The 18,983-nt window shown below is 36.7% G+C and overlaps 1 protein-coding gene and 1 long non-coding RNA gene across 3 annotated transcripts in view; one reads left to right on the top strand and one right to left on the bottom strand.

Annotated features, from left to right (window-relative positions):
• Window positions 1–18,983, top strand: part of LOC308626953 — a 786,846-nt gene that overhangs the window by 475,982 nt on the left and 291,881 nt on the right. The window lies entirely within an intron of this gene.
• SCFD2 (sec1 family domain containing 2) overlaps window positions 1–18,983 on the bottom strand; it is a 394,906-nt gene that overhangs the window by 318,870 nt on the left and 57,053 nt on the right. For both annotated transcript variants that reach the window (XM_081252367.1, XM_081252366.1), the window contains exon 4: window positions 7,633–7,808. In XM_081252367.1, coding sequence (XP_081108493.1) covers window positions 7,633–7,808 — 176 coding nt within the window. The remainder of the gene's footprint in view (window positions 1–7,632; window positions 7,809–18,983) is intronic.

Here is an 18,983-nt window from a genome sequence, read left to right as displayed (position 1 = left end):
TATATGTCAAGCACTGTACTTAGTGATATACATATGTAATCTCATCTAATCCTGACAATAACACGATGATGTAGGCACTTTATTCCCATTTAGATGAGGAAGCTAAATCAAACTTTCTTTTTTTTTTATAGTAATAAAAAAAGAATTCTTCAAAGGCTACCACAAAATTAAGTAAATCCGTCCTTTGATTAAAAGAAAAGCAGGGCTTCCCTGGTGGCGCAGTGGTTGAGAGTCCGCCTGCCGATGCAGGGGACATGGGTTCGTGTCCTGGTCCGGGAAGATCTCACATGCCACAGAACGGCTGGGCCCGTGAGCCATGGCCGCTGAGCCTGTGCGTCCGGAGCCTGTGCTCCTCAGCGGGAGAGGCCACAACACTGAGAGGCCCGCGTACAGCAAAAAAAAAGAAAAGAAAAGAAAAGAAAAGCTACTTTTACAAGTGAATACACTCATTAATAGAATCATAGATGCAGCCACGTTCAGGTTCAACTTCGTTTCTACATTTTTTAACTTGAAATAGAAACAGAATTACTTGTTAATTAGCACATATGTACTGAATGCCTAAAACACAGATTGTGATATTGGACCTTGATGAAAATGGAGAGAAAAAGGAATTGAGAAGACGCTTTATCCTCTTTGGTTTTTAAAAACATTCACTGCAAATAATTATTAGATTTTTCCCAATAATAATCAAAAAAGTTTCTCTTTTGAGCACACAGTATTATCTTTCTGTCATATTCCAGGGCCTGAGTCAAACATAAGTCTTATGAAGAGTACCCAGATCTCTTGCTGACTAGTCATTAAATCGCCAGAACCACTGAGCCAAGAGATGGCAGTGAGTAAAAGGAATGCAGTAACCTGTGTTTAATTATACATTTCCAAGACCAATTTCTTTTTCTTTACCAAGGCTGTCTACGGAGTTACTTAGGCCATGAAGTCAACACTGAGGTTCAGTGATGGAGGCTGGGGAGAGAGTGGTGGAAATGAGTCTCCAAAGAAATAAACAGCTCTCAGTGTTGGCTGAGATTTGCATTAGGTGACTCTTAAGCCCTTAGGAAAAAGCTAGACATTGTCCTCACGCTCGAAATAAACTCAGATGTTCTACTTTCATACCGAAGTCTGTAAATAGGGCAGCTCAGCATATATTATGACTCATTACAATAATGGATGAGTGTATACTAGATAAAATAAGCCTGTTCATTAAACAAAGAGCAATTGCTATGGCTGGTGTATAAGTTCGCCTGTGCAAAAACACTAACTTATAAGGACCCAGAAATGACTGAGAACACAGTGCTGGTCAGGGTAATGTGCAATTATGATAAAAGTGGGGTTTTAGCATTTTAAATGTTACTTCTTTTTCCCTGTCTTTTTATTCCTTCTCCACTTGCTGAGAGAAGCACACTAAGTACCGTGGTCACATCTGAGGCAGTCTAACATGGAAAGGGATTCCAAAAATTAATTATAAATATAAGATGCCATAGAATTAATACTGTGTCATGTTTCTTCAGAAATCTCTGGTGAGTTGAAGGATTATCATTCTTGGGAGAAAACTGCTGTGCCTTGTTTTGAAACACTCTTGTTAGATTTTGGTGCTAGAGATTCACCTTGCAGGGTGTCAGTGGTGGGCAGGGGTGAAGAGGTCCTGGCAGCAGGGCAGGAGGAGGGAGAGAGGTTGTAGCAGTGGCCTAGAGCATGTTGCCAGAGCCCAAGGGAGTGCATGGCAGGAAGCAAGGGCATCCCAGTGCAGGGGGTCAGCATCAAAAGAGGGTGAGGAGGGCATCTTCGCATAGTGGGTGGCAGAGCTAAGCAGGGGTTGTTGGAACCCAAAGTGGCAGAAGAGAAACTCACAGAGGCTGGCGACAGTGAAGACCCAGTGCAGGGTTTCAGAACCTGAGCAAGATGAGGGGTGTGTCTAAATGGCGACCAAGGCCCCTGTGAGGTGAGGAGGGAATCTCTGTGAGGGAGTGGGGTGGGCAGAGAAGGGAGGGGAATGAAGCAGCAGCCCTACACATGTTGTCAGAACCAAAGGAGGTGAGACAAGCATCCATGGGAAGGTTGGGGGACAGCAATCTCCCAAAATAGAGTGTCAGAGCCTGAGCAGGGAGGTGAGAACATGCAAACGGGAGTGGAAATGGCAATATTCTGGCACAGGATGTCCAAGCCTACAGAGGGAAGAGGGCATCTGTGCCATGGGAGCAGCAGCGGGGCTTGGTGTGGGGTCCTGGAGCCTGAGAGGGGTGAGGAGGGCACCCATACAAGAGGTGGAGGCCAGGCAGCACAGCACTAGAGGTCAGAGCCTGAGTGAGGTACAAAGGGCATTCACGTGGAGAGGTTTCAATAGGGGCACCTTTGTGTGAAGTAAAAGAGAACATCCTTGTGGGCCTGGCCATAGCCTGGAGCAGGAAGACAAGCCCAGGTGAGGGGAGGAAGGCACCTGTGAGAGGGGCAGCAGTGCTAATGGAAGACTGGTTACCTACAGAAGGGATTTATAGATAAGGAAAGGGAGAAAACTAGAATGAACCCTATGGTATTACATTAGAATTGTGACCTGGTTTTTAATAAGTAGATATAGATAAAGGTGATATAGATACAGTTACAGAAAAAATATAAGGAATAATTGATAAATCCACAATCATAGTGGGAAATTTGAAAACACTTCTGTCAGAAGCTAGTAAGTAAGGAGATAAGAATTTTTTTTAAATGTATCTTTGGGGCTTCCCTGGTGGCGCAGTGGTTGAGAGTCCGCCTGCCGATGCAGGGGACACGGGTTTGTGCCCCGGTGCGGAAGGATCCCACATGCCGCGGAGCGGCTGGGCCCATGAGCCATGGCCGCTGAACCTGCACGTCTGGAGCCTGTGCTCCACAACGGGAGAGGCCACAACAGTGAGAGGCCTGCATACCGCAAAAAAAAAAAAAAATATATATATATATCTTTGAATCATTTATATTTATTTGAATTATTTATATTATAATAATATATATTTTAATATATATTATATATGATTACTATAAGCTAAGAGACATTTATGGAATACTACATAAAACAATTAGAGAATAAACATTCTTTTTGAGTATATGTGGACCATTTAGAGAAATGAATCACATACAAAGGAAGTCACATAAATAAGGAGATTATATCATTCAAAACACATTCTCTGACCACAATCTAATAATCAAGTAAAAATAAGTTTTTTTAAAATACCTCATATATTTATAAACTTAAAAAATATCACGTGGGATTTCCCTGGTGGCACAGTGGTTGAGAATCTGCCTGCTAATGCAGGGGACACAGGTTCAAGCCCTGGTCTGCGAGGATCCCACATGCCACGGAGCACCTAGGCCCGTGAGCCACAACAACTGAGCCTGCACGTCTGGAGCCGGTGCTCCGCAACAAGAGAGGCCGCGATAGTAAGAGGCCCGCACACCGCAATGAAGAGTGGCCCCCGCTTGCCACAACTAGAGAAAGCCCTCGCACAGAAACGAAGACCCAACATAGCCAAAAATAAATAAATTAATTAAAATGTTAAAAAAATATATCATGCAATCTAAATAATAAATAAATCAAAGGGAAAATCATAATAGAAATTGTGAAATATTTAGAACTGAATAAAAACAAAGACAGTCAAACTTTTGGACTAAGCTACAGCAGTATTTAGAGGGAAATTCATAATCTTAAATACATTATTTGAAAATAGGAAGTTAAAAAAAGAACAACAGAGTAAAACCAAAGAATACAGAAGAAAGGAAATAAGATAAAAACAGAAATTAATGAAAAATAAAACAGCACAAATGAGTATATCAAAATAAAAAAACTAAAGCTGATTCTTTGGAATGACTAATAAAATTCTGCTAATACGAACCAAAATCAAAAGGAGAGTTAATTTTGCAATACAAATACCAGGTATTGAAAAAAGGAATTACAACTATATATTCAAAGGAGATTTAAAAATTTTAAAAGAATTCTATAAATAAATTTATGCCAATTTGAAAATATAGATGAATGGATTTAAATGAATATAAACTACCAAAATAATCTCAAGAAAAAACAGAATTAAATAGATCTATAAACACTTAAGTAATCAAATTGGAAGTACAAATCTAAGTCTAACAACAACACAGCAGGTCCACATGATTCTAAATTTAGGCATATTTCACTTTTAAGCAACTGAAAATTCCTTTCTTATACAAATAGCTCTGAATACAAAAAATGAAACTCACTCTGATTTTACCTAACTACTGTAAGCTTTGTTGTGAAACTGGACAACATCAGCACAATGAAGAAAAATTATAAGGTAATCTCACCTACAAGCATAAATGCAAATGCATAAATGAAATATTAGTAAACGAAATCTAGCAGCGTGTGTGTGTGTGTATGTGTGTGTGTGTGTGTGTAGGATCAAGTTAAACTTATCCCAGGAATGCTGTAATGATTATTTAAAAAACTACAAATACAATTCACCACATTAACAGATTATGGGAGAAAAACCATATATATATATTCATCTAAAAAATTTCAGAATCTGTATTAAGTGAAATTCAACACTCAGGCAGGATAAAAACAGCAATAACAACAACAATTCAGCAAAATAAGATTAAGAAGGAACTTCCCTAGCCTGATTAAAAACAAAACAAAACATAATATTTAATGGTAAAATTTTAGAACATTGTCTTTAAAGTCAGGAATAAGATGAAAATGCCTATTTTCATTGCCTCTGTTGAGTAGGGTTCTAGTATGCCTGGTCAGTGCACTAAAAAAGAAAGTGGTATGAAGTGTGGAAAGGAAGTAACAAAACTGCCATTATTCGCAGACAATATTATTGCCTGCAGAGGAAATACAGGACAACCAATGAATCACAGCAAGAAATAGAAAAACAAATATTAATAATATTTTTATATGAGATCTTAGTGTATCATGTATCATTGAGAAAAGGATGAATATCTTTTGGTTCCAAATAACAGAAAACCAACTAAAATGGCTTAAACAATGAGAAGAATCATCATCTCACAAAACAAGATATTCTGAGGTAAGACTCAAAGTCATCTTTAAGAATTTAGGTTCTGTTTATCTTTTTCAGGATCTCAGTGAGCTCCCTTCATTATTACAAAATACTCAAAGTGTCACAAACATATATCAAGAAAAAGGAGCTTGTTTCTTCATTATGTATTTTTCTACAAGGGCAAAAGAAAATCTTTCTTAGAAGCACCTCCAGCAAACTTCGCTTTGCCTCTCTTAGGCTAGAACTGCTAAACCAATCATTAGGTGGGGAGATGAGAATATTAGTATAGTCTGAGACCAATCAGGATTTGCCTGAATCATGTGGGAAAAGAGTGGACACTGGAACAAAACTGGTGTTCTGCCAACATGAGAAAGAGGGAAATGACTGTTAGGTAAGTAATCTACAGCACAATGGAATATTTCATAAATGGTGTGGGGAGAATAGGCTATCCATATGGAAGAAAAGAAAATGAGATCCCAATAATATCATAAACAAAGATAAATTCCAGCTGGATTAAAAATTCAAATGTCAGGGAGGGTGGGAGGGAGATGCAAGAGGGAGGAGATATGGGGATATATGTATATGTATGGCTGATTCACTTTATTATAAAGCAGAAACTAACACACCATTGTAAAGCAATTATACTCCAATAAAGATGATGTTAAATAAATAAATAAAAATTCAAATGTCAAAAACAAAAATTAATTTTTAGTGGAAAATACTGAACAATATATTTAGAAATTAGGGGTACAAAAAGATTTCTAATATAAAACATAAATAAGAATAAACCATAAAAGATAATATTCATTAACTAGAGTACATCAAATGCAAAAATTCTGTACAATAAAACATATAGGAATTAAATTTAAAAGCCAAACACAGTCTGAGAGAAGTATTTGCATGACATAAAACATTTTTTTCTGTTACCTAAATAGATAAATAAGTATAAAAATGAGCAATTGATAGAAGAGGAAAACTGAATAGCTAATAAGTACTACAGAAGGTGCTCAGCCTCATCAGTTGTCAGAGAAATGCAAATTTATACAAAGATAGTATTGATCCATTATTTAAAAATGTTTAAATTTGATAATACTGAGTGCTGGACACTATGCTAGGAAACAAACTGTCATTCAGTCCTAGCAGAAGGGTCAACTAGCTCAAAGTCTCTGATGATCAGTTTGGTGATATTTAGTAAACTCAACAATATGCATGGTCAGCAAAATAACAATCCTCTCCAAGGTATATGCCCTAGAGACACTCTCTCACATGTGGACCAGCAGACAAGTTCCAGGATATTCATCTCATTCTTTCTAACCACACACACACACACACACACACAAATATGGAACAGTCTAATTATACATCAATATGGATTCCATAAATTGAATATTTATACAATTAAATCTATACATGTCAATTTGTATTATCTTAAAACAGAATGCTGAGAGGGAAAAGCAGGTTGTTTAGGGATACTTATAATGTGATATCATTTACATAAAAAGTAAAACCCATAGCATAATACTCTGTATTATTCATGGAAAAATAAACATTTAATAAACATATAGAAACAAGGAATCAAGCTTGTGATTACCCCTGGGAAAGGAAAAAGGAGAATCAGAGCAGGAAAAGGGTACAGTATCAGAGATGCTTCAACTTTATGTCTAGTTTTATTTCTTTAATGAAAAAGGATATAAAGTAAACATAAAAAACTAGTAAATTATATTGAATCTATGTGTAAGGTACATAAATATTTGTCATATTATTTTATGTGTTTGAAATACTTTATAATTTTTAAAAATACATCTTTTTAAAAGCTTCCCATGAAAATATTTTATCAATAGTGAAAAGGTCATACTCCACATACATCTCTCTTCATGAAAATTACAAATGAGGACTTCCCTGGTGGTCCAGGGGTTACGACTCCACTCTCCCAACGCAGGGGGCCCCGGTTCGATCCCTGGTCAGGAAACTAGATCCCACATGCCGCAACTAAGATCCCGCATGCTGCAACTAAAAAAAGATCCTGCACGCCACAACTAAAGATCCCGCAGGTGGCAAGGAAGATCCCATGTGCCACAACTAAGTCCCGGAGCATCCAAATAAATAGATAGATAGATAGATAGATAGATAGATAGATAGATAGATAGATAGATAGGCTAATACTTAAAAAAAAAGAAAATTACAAATGAAGTTTGCCTCCCTTTCGTCTATTATAAGCATCATTTTAAGCCACATGCTATATGTTGTTTAAGGATTAGAAAGTAGTGTCAGAAGAAATGTAAACAGTAGCAATATTCTACAGGAAAAGTAGCAAGGATTAAATAAAGATGCCATGAAGATCAAGAAAGGTCCAAATGGCATAAAACTGAAAAGAGATCTTCAAAGTTTAGTCAAATACTCAAAAAACATTCTAAGTACTGAATGAGAAGCCAAAGACGTTACTGTCAAAAAAAAAAAAAAAGTAGATATAGAAAAAAACTGTTACTTGAATTTTAAATTGGGGGCACTTAGAGAATATGATATAGGGCATATGTCAACAATATGATTTGTTACTAAGATTATAATAAACATCAACATTTTTCCCTGGAATTAAAAACTTTAATTATTAATATCCCAAGAAGCTCCTAGAGCAACATACCTGTAGAAGGAGCCTTTCAAAAGCCAGAAAGTTGTCCCACTTGGCAGTCTGCGGGTGTTTCAGAGTTTGAACAGTGGCCAGCCCAAGCTGTAGAAGCCCACAGTGATTCCCTAGAGCTTTGAGGTTGTTCTTGAAGAGATGAATATAGGACATGAGCTGTCCCGGAGTGACTCTCCCTGGAAAAACATACAATTTATCAGTGTTCCCTCTTCTGGGAGTGGTAAAAATAATGAAGAGAGTGCCATTAATAATACTACTGCAGGGTTTCCCTGGTGGCACAGTGGTTAAGAATCCACCTGCCAATGCAGGGCACACGGGTTCGATCCCTGGTCTGGGAAGATCCCACATGCCACAGAGCAACTGAGCCCGTGCACCACAACTACCGAGCCTGTGCTCTAGAGCCCGCGAGCCACAACTACTGAAGCCCGCATGCCTAGAGCCCATGCTCCGCAACAAGAGAAGCCACCGCAATGAGAAGCCCATGCACTGCAACGAAGAGTAGCCCCCGCTCACCACAACTAGAGAAAGCTTGCGCGCAGCAACAAAGACCCAATGCAGCCAAGAATAAATAAATAAATAAATAAATAAATTTAATTAAATTAAAAAATACTACTGCCTTACATCAGCACAAAACTTCAGAGTAAACTGCAAGCTTGCCTAAGCTATTGTGACTCTTAAAACAACGTGGTGACAACAACAAAGTTGAAACTATTAACTGCGTTTTGCAAACAAGAAAACACATGTTAAGTGATCTTGCCAAAGCCATATTGCTAGTAGAGTTCATTTTATAATTCTGAAATACCCCATAAATAAGTTATCAAATAAAGTCATATGAATAAATATTTCTTGAGCTCAACATGGAGTACCTCTCCAAGACAAGTGATATAGCAATCTAAGAGGCAAAAAAGCAAGGTTTCTAATTGTGTGCCTATGTCTATAAAGGAGAAATCTGTTATGACTATAGCTGAAACTTTATCACTGATATCCGTGGGTTCATGACAATATTCATGAGCATAAAAGCTGGCTGTTTATGGAACAAAAATGTATGGAGAACTAGAGTGGCAAAAACCCTGGAAGATGAGATATCAGAAGAAATGGTTTGGTATGGGTGACACAGCACATTTACTACAATGGTCACCTCTATCTAGAATGAGACCCCCACTTCATAAAAGACTGGAGTACCAAAAACAACAAACAAAAACAAATGAAAAACCACCTGTTGAAGGTTCACTCTTTCAGAGCTTCTAAGTCCAACTTTTGCCTATAGCAGTCCTTCCACTTAGTCGCTTCCCACTCTAATATGTCAAATTTCACTCCTGCCATTCATCAATGCTATGGACTGAACTCCTGAACACCACAGATTCTCCTCATTGGGCAAGAAGATGGCAATGGGGCCAAACATAGATGCAAGTCAAGTAATTCTTTCCTTTACGTCTTACCTACACCCTGTTTGTGGTTTACTCTCTGATGCCTGAAATCCCAGTTTGTTTGTTATGTCTAGTTTGTTAATATTCGGCAATGAGACCACCTGTATTTATTTAGCACTTTATCGTTTACACAGTGCAAGTATGTCCTCTTTTGATTTTCACAGCAACTCTATGGAGTAGCAAATAAGTGAGAGTTCAGTGTCTTACACGGTGCTAAATGGCATTTGTCAATTAATGGTTTTGCTACAGACTATAATACACAAAAAATAAAGACCTTGTTTCAAGCAACTTATAAGACTGCAACATATTCTATCTTTTCATTACATATTTTGAAGAGATTAAGGATTTTGAAGTGCCTTATTACCTGTTTATCAGGGTGAGCATGTAAAGAATAAAAACAGTGGGAATGATGAGCAGGGAGCTGAGTTTCACTAGTTTCTTTGGTCCCTCGGCAAAGCATGGTTCATTCCTGATTCTCAAGCAGCAAGCTAATGATTTGCTTGCTTAAGTACTAATAGAGAAGAGACTCATTAACCCTTTCTCTGCTTGGTTTTGAGTCAGGTTGATTAAGGTATAATTTACATACAGTAAAATTCATTCTTTTCTGGTTCAGGGTGTTCTCAAATCAGTTCTATGAATTTTGACAAATGCATGTAATTGGGTAAGCACTGTCACAATCAAAATATAGAATATTTCCATTACTCCAAAAAGTTCCGCCTTTGTAGTCAGTTCTCTTTTCCCACCCCCAGCCCTTGGTGAACACTTATCTGCATTTATCTGGCTTCTGTCCCATAGTTCTGCCTTTCCAGAATGTTCTATAAATGGAATCATATAGTATGTAGCCTTTTGAGTCTGGCTTCTTTCACTTTAGCATAAGGTATTTGATGTTCATTCATGTTGTTGCTTATATAGGTAGTTTGCACCATTTTCTTGCTGAGTAGTAATCCATTGTATGAATGTGCCATGGTTTGTTTAGCCATTCACCGGTTAATGATCATTTGAGTTTTTTCCAATTTTTAGAAATTACGATAATTAGTGACGCTGAGCATCTTTTCATGTGTTTGTTGGCCATCTGTATGTCTCCTTTGGAGAAATGTCTATTTAGGTCTTCCACCCATTTTTTGATTGGGCTGTTTGTTTTTTTGATATTGAACTGCATAAGCTGCTTGTATATTTTGGAGATTAATCCTTTGTCAGTTACTTCGTTTGCAAAGATTTTCTTCCATTCTGAGGGTTGTCTTTTCGTCTTGTTTATGGTTTCCTTTGCTGTCCCAAAATTTTTAAGTTTCATTAGGTCCCATTTGTTTATTTTTGTTTTTATTTTCATTACTCTAGGAGGTGGATCAAAAAGGATCTTGCTGCAATTTATGTCAACGAGTGTTCTTCCTATGTTTTCCTCTAAGAGTTTTATAGTGTCTGGCCTTACATTTAGGTCTTTAATCCATTATGAGTTTATTCTTGTGTATGGTGTTAGGGAGTGTTCTAATTTCTTTCTTTTACATGTAGCTGTCCAGTTTTCCCAGCACCACTTATTAAAGAGGCTGTCTTTTCTCCATTGTATATTTTGGCCTCCTTTGTCATAGATTAGGTGGCCATAGGCGCATGGGTTTATCTCTGGGCTTTCTATCCTGTACAAATCAAAACTACAATGAGGTATCACTTCACACTGGTCAGAATGGCCATCATCAAAAAATCTACAAACAATAAATGCTGGAGAGGGTGTGGAGAAAAGGGAACCTTCTTACACTGTTGGTGGGAAAGTAAATTGATACAGCCACTATGCAAAACAGTATGGAGGTTCCTTAAAAAACTAAAAATAGAACTACCATATGACCCAGCAATCCCACTACTTGCCATATACCCAGAGAAAACCATAATTCAAAAAGACACATGCACCCCAATGTTCATAGCAGCACTATTTACAATAGCCAGGACATGGAAGCAACCAAAATGTCCATCAACAGAGGGATGGATAAAGAAGATGTGGTACATATATACAATGGAATACTACTCAGCCATTAAAAGGAACAAAACTGGGTCATCTGTAGAGATGTGGATGGACTTAGGAAGTGTCATACAGAGTGAAGTAAATCAGAAAGAGAAAAACAAATATCGCGTATTAACGCATATATGTGGAATCTAGCAAAATGGTATAGATGACCTTATTTGCAAAGCAGAAATAGAGACACAGACGTAGAGTACAAATGTATGGATACCAAGAGGGAAAGGGGTGGGGTGGAAGAAATTGGGAGATTGGGATTGACACATATACACTATTGATACTATGTATAAAATAGACAACCAAGGGGAACATACTGTATAACACAAGGAACTCTACTTAATGCACTGTGGTGTCCTAAATGGGAGGGAAATAAAAGGGAGGAGATATATGTATATGTATGGCAGATTCATTTTGCTGTGCAGTAGAAGCTAACACAACATTGTAAAGCAACTATACTTCAATAAAAATTTAAAAAATAAATTGAAAAAGATTCACAAATCAAAGTCCACTAACATTTTCAAAAAAAATAAAGAAAGAAATTGTGAATAAAGCCTTCACAAACATCTTTGTACAGGTTTTTATGTGTGTAGGTGTCTCTGGACATATGGTTTCATTTTCCTTAAGTAAATTTCTAGGGTTGTTGGGTCATATGCTAAATGAATGGTTAACTTTACAAGAAACTGACAAACTAAGTTCCAAAGTGAGCTATCCCACCAGCAACAAATGAGATTTCTATTGCCTCACATCCTCACTAGCACTTGGTATTGCCAGTTATTTTGGTTTTAGCCATTCTATTAGGTATCTAGCAACAACTCACTGTGGTTTTAATTTGTATTTTTCTAATGACTAATAATGTTGGTCTTTTCATATGCTTATTTGCCACCCTATATCTTTTTTGGTGAAGTTTGTCTGTTCAAATCTTTTGCACATTTTTATTAGGTTGTTTATTTTCTTCCTGTTGAGTTGTGAGTGTCATTAACTTTTATTAATCCATTGGCTCAACATATATTTCTGTGCCGGGGACTGTTCTTACTGCTAAGAATAAACCCATGAACAAATCAGACAAAAATCTGTCCTTATGACCAACAAATAAAGAAGGCAAATGATTCCTGGATGCTCTCCTAATTAATTCAGCTCATTACATGTCATTCTCTTCTTAGGGGATGGGGATCTTTTGTGCAGATGATTAATATTTTTACACAAAAACATCTTGACATATTAAATATTAACATTAAATATATGAAAACAAATTTTCACATGAAATGTGTTCAAATCTAACATTGCCATGAGCTCCATTTATTTGTTTATACACTGTGCTGCAGGTGACGCAGTGTGGTCCCTGGACACACCGAGCTTTGTGTATCAAGAGAGAAAGTCATAAAACAATTATACAAACAACTGCTTAATCATTATTGTGGTAAGTATTGCTAAGGCAAAAACTAAAATGTCCTGAAACCATGAAAGGCTCTATGTGATATGTAATTGCCTACCTCTCCAACCCTATCTCCTGGACTGAAGGAGAAGGAATGTAAAAGGCTCAGAATACATACAATCCATTCGTAACATAACTGTCTTTTAGAGAGACCTCAAGAAATGGAAATCATCAGAGAAAGTCACCAGGTCTGTTTAGATTTCAACTGCAATAACCATATGTTCAATTTAAAGATAAGAATGTCTTCAATTCAGGGACTTCTCTATGGTGACGCAGTGGTTAAGAATCTGCCTGCCAATGCAGAGGACTTGGGTTCGAGCCCTGGTCTGGGAAGATCCCACATGTCGTGGAGCAACTAAGCCCGTGCACCACAACTACTGAGCCTGTACTCTAGAGCTCACGAGCCACAACTACTGAGCCCACGTGCCACAACTACTGAAGACTGCATGCCCTAGAGCCCGTGCTCCACAACAAGAGAAGCCACCCAATGAGAAGCCCATGCACTGCAACGAGGAGTAGCCCCCACTCGCCACAACTAGAGGAAGCCAGCGCAGCAACAAAGACCCAACACAGCCAATAAATAAATAATTTTTTTTAAAAAAGAATGTCTTCAATTCAAAAACATAGTAAACTTTTTATCCAGTTAGCATTTTCCTAGCTCAGACTTGGACTCAGTGACCATATTTTCATAACACTGCCTTCCCACATAAGGCATGAGATCCAAAGGAACAAATGGATATATTTCATAACAGGAAATGCCAACAGAACACTACCTTGTGAATGAGCAATTATTCACCTTTGCTGCTCCATTCTGTTCCCTTCTGTATACCTTTTTCTTACACACACAAGCCATTAACACTTCCTTATATATGCCATGAAAGCAGGGTTTTTTTTTCTAAAAATTCATAACATGTTAATTGGAATTTAGTAAAAGAGTACTTTACACAAATGCTTTAAAATATAGGCTAGTGACATTTTTTAAATATAAATTTAATCACAATCTTACATAAAACAAGTCAAAATCAACTGACTGACTACCAAAAATGCTATACTGTGAGGCTAACAACTTGAGAAAATTTCTCAGTTCATATCAACTAAAACTGCAAGCAACTAGAACCAGGTGTTGAAAAAGTAATAGACAGAACATTTATTCACATCTCATATTACCAAAAAAAAAAAAAAAACTCGTCAGGCAGATTTACATGGTGATTTTAAAATGTCAACCCAAGAAGGCTTTGCAACACATTTTTTTAAAGTCCTAAAAACAAGGGTTATTTTATATCAAAACTGCATAATACATAGCAACTCTTTGAAAAGGGACAATTTTGAAATTTGAAAAATAGTTTTCAAGTAAGAAAATCTATTAGGCTTTCTTTTTCTTTTTTATAGTTTTTAAGGAAGTGAAACGGGCTTCTGATTTCAATTTAGTTAAGAAACAAACACAAAACTTTAACAACCATCAGTTCTGTGTATATTTTGAAACTCTTACTGAAATAGAATTATCTCTTGGGAGAAAGGGGACATATTTGGAAAATAAAAAGATTTAATATATTTGTATTATCTGTGATCCTTACAATATTGAATTCCATTGTATTCAAATGAATTATGGAACTTACTCTTCCATTTATTATATACATTTGATAAACTATAACTTTCTGAACCTGTTTTGTGGCTTGGTAAGATATATTTAAAATATCTACACATATATGATTTTTTGTTGATTTTCTTAAAAAAAAAAAAGTATTCTGTCAGTGCTAGATTTGATTTAATCCCCAAATTGTGTCTTAATGGTAGAAAGTAACCATCAGAAATTTTGTCTAAAATAGCATATTTAGCTACTAAATGTTTTCTTAAAAAAAGAAAAAAACTCTATAACAAATAATAATACCGTCATTGCATGTTTTTTTGGGTTTTTTGCGGTACGCAGGCCTCTCACTGTTGTGGCCTCTCCCGTTGCGGAGCACAGGCTCCGGACGCGCAGGCTCAGCGGCCATGGCTCACGGGCCCAGCAGCTCCGTGGCATGTGGGATCTTCCCGGACCGGGGCACGAACCCATGCCCCTGCATCGTCAGGCGGACTCTCAACCACTGCGCCACCAGGGAAGCTCTGCTAGTGATCACGAGCCCTGATAACTAGTATGTGATTTTGCAAAACAAGTTTTCCAGGAATGCGTGTAAATTATAGCAAAAGCACTTATACTAATATGTAGACAAAGGTGGCAACTCTACTAATATTAAACTGTTGGTTGGTGGGCAGCACTGTCAGGGAAAATTTCAAATGTTATTTCAACAGTTGGCATAAGAGAGACAGAATCTTGTGTACAAAAGATGGTTTCAGAGTTTTGTAAAATGTACGAAAGGTTCAGAGGGTAGCATGAACACATCGGTTTACATCCTCTTCTCATTTCATCAGAAAGACAAAAAGGAATTAAAAAGGGAAAGGAACACACAACAAAGAGATCGATCGTAAGATAGTCCATAAGCAGACAAGACTTCAAGCACTTTTCCTCCCCATCTGCTGGTTATCTTTGTAACTTACATTACATACTTAAACTTTCTTCTTTGTTCTGTCAACTACAGATGGTATGCTATGGCTTTTTGTCTTCTAAGCAGAGGATATTAGTTCCCCTTACCCTTCCCTCTATTTCGTATTTCCCCCTTTCATCTTCCAAATCATCTGTACTTTTACTTTCATCCGGTCAAGACTGATAGCATTTATATTTTGTTTTGTAACCATAATTTAGTCTAATGTGCTTTTTCTATAGCATGATTCGAAAATTTCAAAATTAGTCAATAGTGTTTTATCATTATAAACTATATAACTATTAATGACAGACCCAATGTACAAGCTATGATTACATTTCCTTATGCATATAATATACTTGGGTCCTAAAATGTGTATGGGCTTTTTCTGAGGGGGTGGGGGAGGAGCATTCCCTGCTTTAATCAAAGTTGTAAACTCTCCTAATTTCAAATACACTGTCTTATCTTTGAAGTCCGTGTTGTGTTGTGTTGTTTGTTTTTTTTAAATTGAGGTATAGTTGATTTGTGGGGGGGGGTTTCCCCTCCCTGAATACTTTACTACCAAACTCCTTCATCCCCCAGTTCCATCATGGGCAGATTGTTCTTTAGGCCTTTTTGCACAGTCAGCAGCCTGGAACGCCTTTTATTGCTCTCCTCTATTGGAACACTGCTTTGCTAAATCCCTGATTTTTCTTTCCTGCTATACTGCCTTGTTTTGCTGGACACCCTCAAGTAACTTCCTTGGAAAAGATGTGTGGAAAGCAAAGTTCTCTTATCTTTGAAAAGGCTTTTTCTTGCCCTCAAAGTTTAATAACAGTTTATCTGGACCTACAATTCTAGGTTGAAAATAATGCATTGCTTCATTATCTTCTGGCTCAGTGTTGCTCATAAGAAATGTGTGCTAGTCTCATTCTTGTTCCTTTGTAGATAAGCTTCTTTTTTCCATCTTGAGGTCCATAGGATCCTCTCATTCTCTTGTAACTCTGAGGAGTCACAGTGATTGTGTTTAGAGGGTTTTTATTCTTTCCACTTGCTTTTCAGTTAAGCCTATTCTATATACTTGATATGCCTTTCTTCACATCTGGGAAAGTCTTACATTCTTTCTTTGCTAGTTTCCTGTCCTCTGCTTTCTCTCTCTTTCTGAAACTTCTAGTAGTTCTTGGGCCTCCTGACTTGGTTCTCTATATCTTTTATCTTTGGTATCATATTTTCAATGTCCTGTTCTTTCTACATTTTAGGAAATTTTCTTGATTTATCTTTAAACTTTGGCTGAATTTTATTTTTACAATAATATCCTTATTTCTAAGAGCTTCTTTTTTAACAAGAGCTTTATGAGCTTTAACTCACATACCATAAAATTCACCCTTAAAATGTACAATTCACTGATTTTTACTATATTCACAGAGTTATGCAACCATCACCACTATATAATTTGAGAACATTTTCATCATCTCAAGAAGAGAGCCTATACTCAAATTTTCCCAGTTATGAAAAAGATATACAGCTATAAATCCATACATATTAGAATACAGCCTGAATAAAATTTTCAGTTGGGAGATATAACTGTACTTAGTTATACCAGGAAACTGAGAAATAGCAGAAATTAGAACATTCAGGTAATTATAGCTATAAAAGAATTCTGGCTTTTTTATATGTAATAATACTGTGGTCATGCACTAAAAAAATTTTTTTAATTGAAGTAACAGAGGAATAGAAGAGTACTAAATCATGCAGCAAAACAAACAGTAAAAATAAACTCCCCCCCCCCACCAAAGGCTTTGCCTAGAATATGTGACAAGGCACTGCAGCAAAGAGGGGCCATCTGCCCAGAAGATACAACCAATTTCAGACTCAGAAGTCTCAGGTATAATGGAGGTGAAAAGTGAGGTGTATAACATAAAGCTTACACATCTTAAGTATGTAGTTCTGTTCACTGTTACACACACATCTCTATCCACGTAACCACCACCCAGATCAAGGTATGGAATATGTCCAGAACTCTAGAAGATTCCGTCAATACCTACCTAGTCAATAAGCTCACAACAGCGTACTATTACTTTTAACTCTCTCAACACAACTCACTATTTTGTCTGCTTTTGAACATCATATAAACAGAATTATACAGATATACTATTTTGTATCTAGCTTTTTTAAATTCAACATCATCCAAAATCTCAATCTTTTTTTTCTCACTGTGTTTTATTGTTCTATATGACTATAATAGTTTCTCTATCCATTCTACTTTGAAGGATATTTAGGTTTTATAGTTCAGGGCCATTATAAATAATGATGCTATGAACGTTCTACTACATACCTTTTGGTAGACTCATTTCCACTGGATACATGCCCAGGTGTGAAACCACTGGATCAGTGTACACTTATCTAAAGTTGATACTGCCAAACAGTTTTCCATGGTTGTATCAATATAACCACACATTTTAAATATGATCAAACTTAACATAATTTTTAAAGTATACATCAATGTTTAAAACCTGGCACAACTGTATAATTAAGTTTCCTTCATGGTATTTTACGCTGGGTAGCCAAAACTCTAATAAGAAAGAGAGAAAAAAAAAGTCACAATGGAAACCACATTGCCATACTCTTAGTATGCACCTTTATTTTATTTTTCTCATTGTTTGTTTACTTGCTTATTTACTTACTTTCTTACCTAATTACATAGAAAAGGCCTGGAAGGCAAGATACTGATTTCGGAGCAAAGGTTACATTGAAGAGTAAGATGACAGGGAGCGGGGATAGACAATTACTTTTTATTTTACTAATGTTATAATATGAATTTTAAAGACTATTTTACTTTTTAAATAGTCTCTTGGTTCTGATATAAAATAATGTCTGTTTCATGTGGAATGAACAGACCAGTATTTTTCTCTGGGAAATCTGAGTCTATTACTATCACTGATTTGTACAATGGATGAAGCATTGGCTTTCAACAGAAAAAGAAATATAAGAGTAATAATAACTGTCGGTTTCCCACCTCTACTGAGGTCAAAGCACAAAGAAATATGGTTAACACGCAGGTGGAGAAATTTAAGTCAGACGTGAGAAAAAAATTCCACGATCGTGATGACTATTAGGCATTGAAACAAGTTATTAACAGGGGGAAGAGGGAAGACATTATAAATCTTCTCCCGTAGGGATTTGAAGGGCAGTATATACAGCCATCTGTATAGTGAAACTCGGATAAAACCCAGCTGGGAATTGATGTCCATTTTTGTAACACTATAAATACTGAAGAAGGATTTCCTGGGATATCCTTTAAACAGTATATGTTTCTTGTTACACAAATTTTTGAGCTCTATAGTATTACAAAGACAGAATAAGAAAGTAATGTGAAAAGATCATTTTAATTATATGAATCAATTCAATCAAATGGATCCAAAATTGAGAAATCTATTGCAAGATACGTTTTCAGGATAGTACACAATAAAGTATAACTGCTGCAAGACCATAGGTCACAAATAGAAAATAAACAGCTCTCCCTGAAATTTTTACAAAAAAGTGAAATATAAAACCACCAGAAACATTTACGGTTTGGCTTTCTTTGGAAATGCAGCCTTCCTGAGGCTAAGTTAAACACTGCATCAGTGTTTATAAACTCAGCAGAGAGCACAGAAAGGAACAGATAGATTACCCCTGTTATCTAGGGGGCAGATTACCAGCCTGCCAGGTAAGGAGCCTTTCCTTGGTGGGTCTACCCTGACTTGGAAAGAACAGGCTCCACGTAAAGCAACTCCCACCCCACAGCCATGGATCTTCCCTTGGGGTTTTTTAACTCCTAGCCCATATTCTCATATGTTGAGGATCCCTTCTGTTGAGAAAATATAAAGATTAATAAGAAGAGGAGGAGGAGAAAAAAATGAAGAAAAAGATACACCAATTAAAGTTAAAAATATAGAGTCAGAGGGCAGATGCTTGAAGATGGGATATTAGAAATTCAGATTCCCATT

The sequence above is a fragment of the Mesoplodon bidens genome, assembly GCF_964165515.1.
Source record: "Mesoplodon bidens genome assembly, chromosome: 1".
NCBI lineage: Eukaryota > Metazoa > Chordata > Mammalia > Artiodactyla > Ziphiidae > Mesoplodon > Mesoplodon bidens.
Note: the sequence above shows the minus strand (reverse complement) of the source record. Positions and strands in the feature narration are given on the sequence as shown.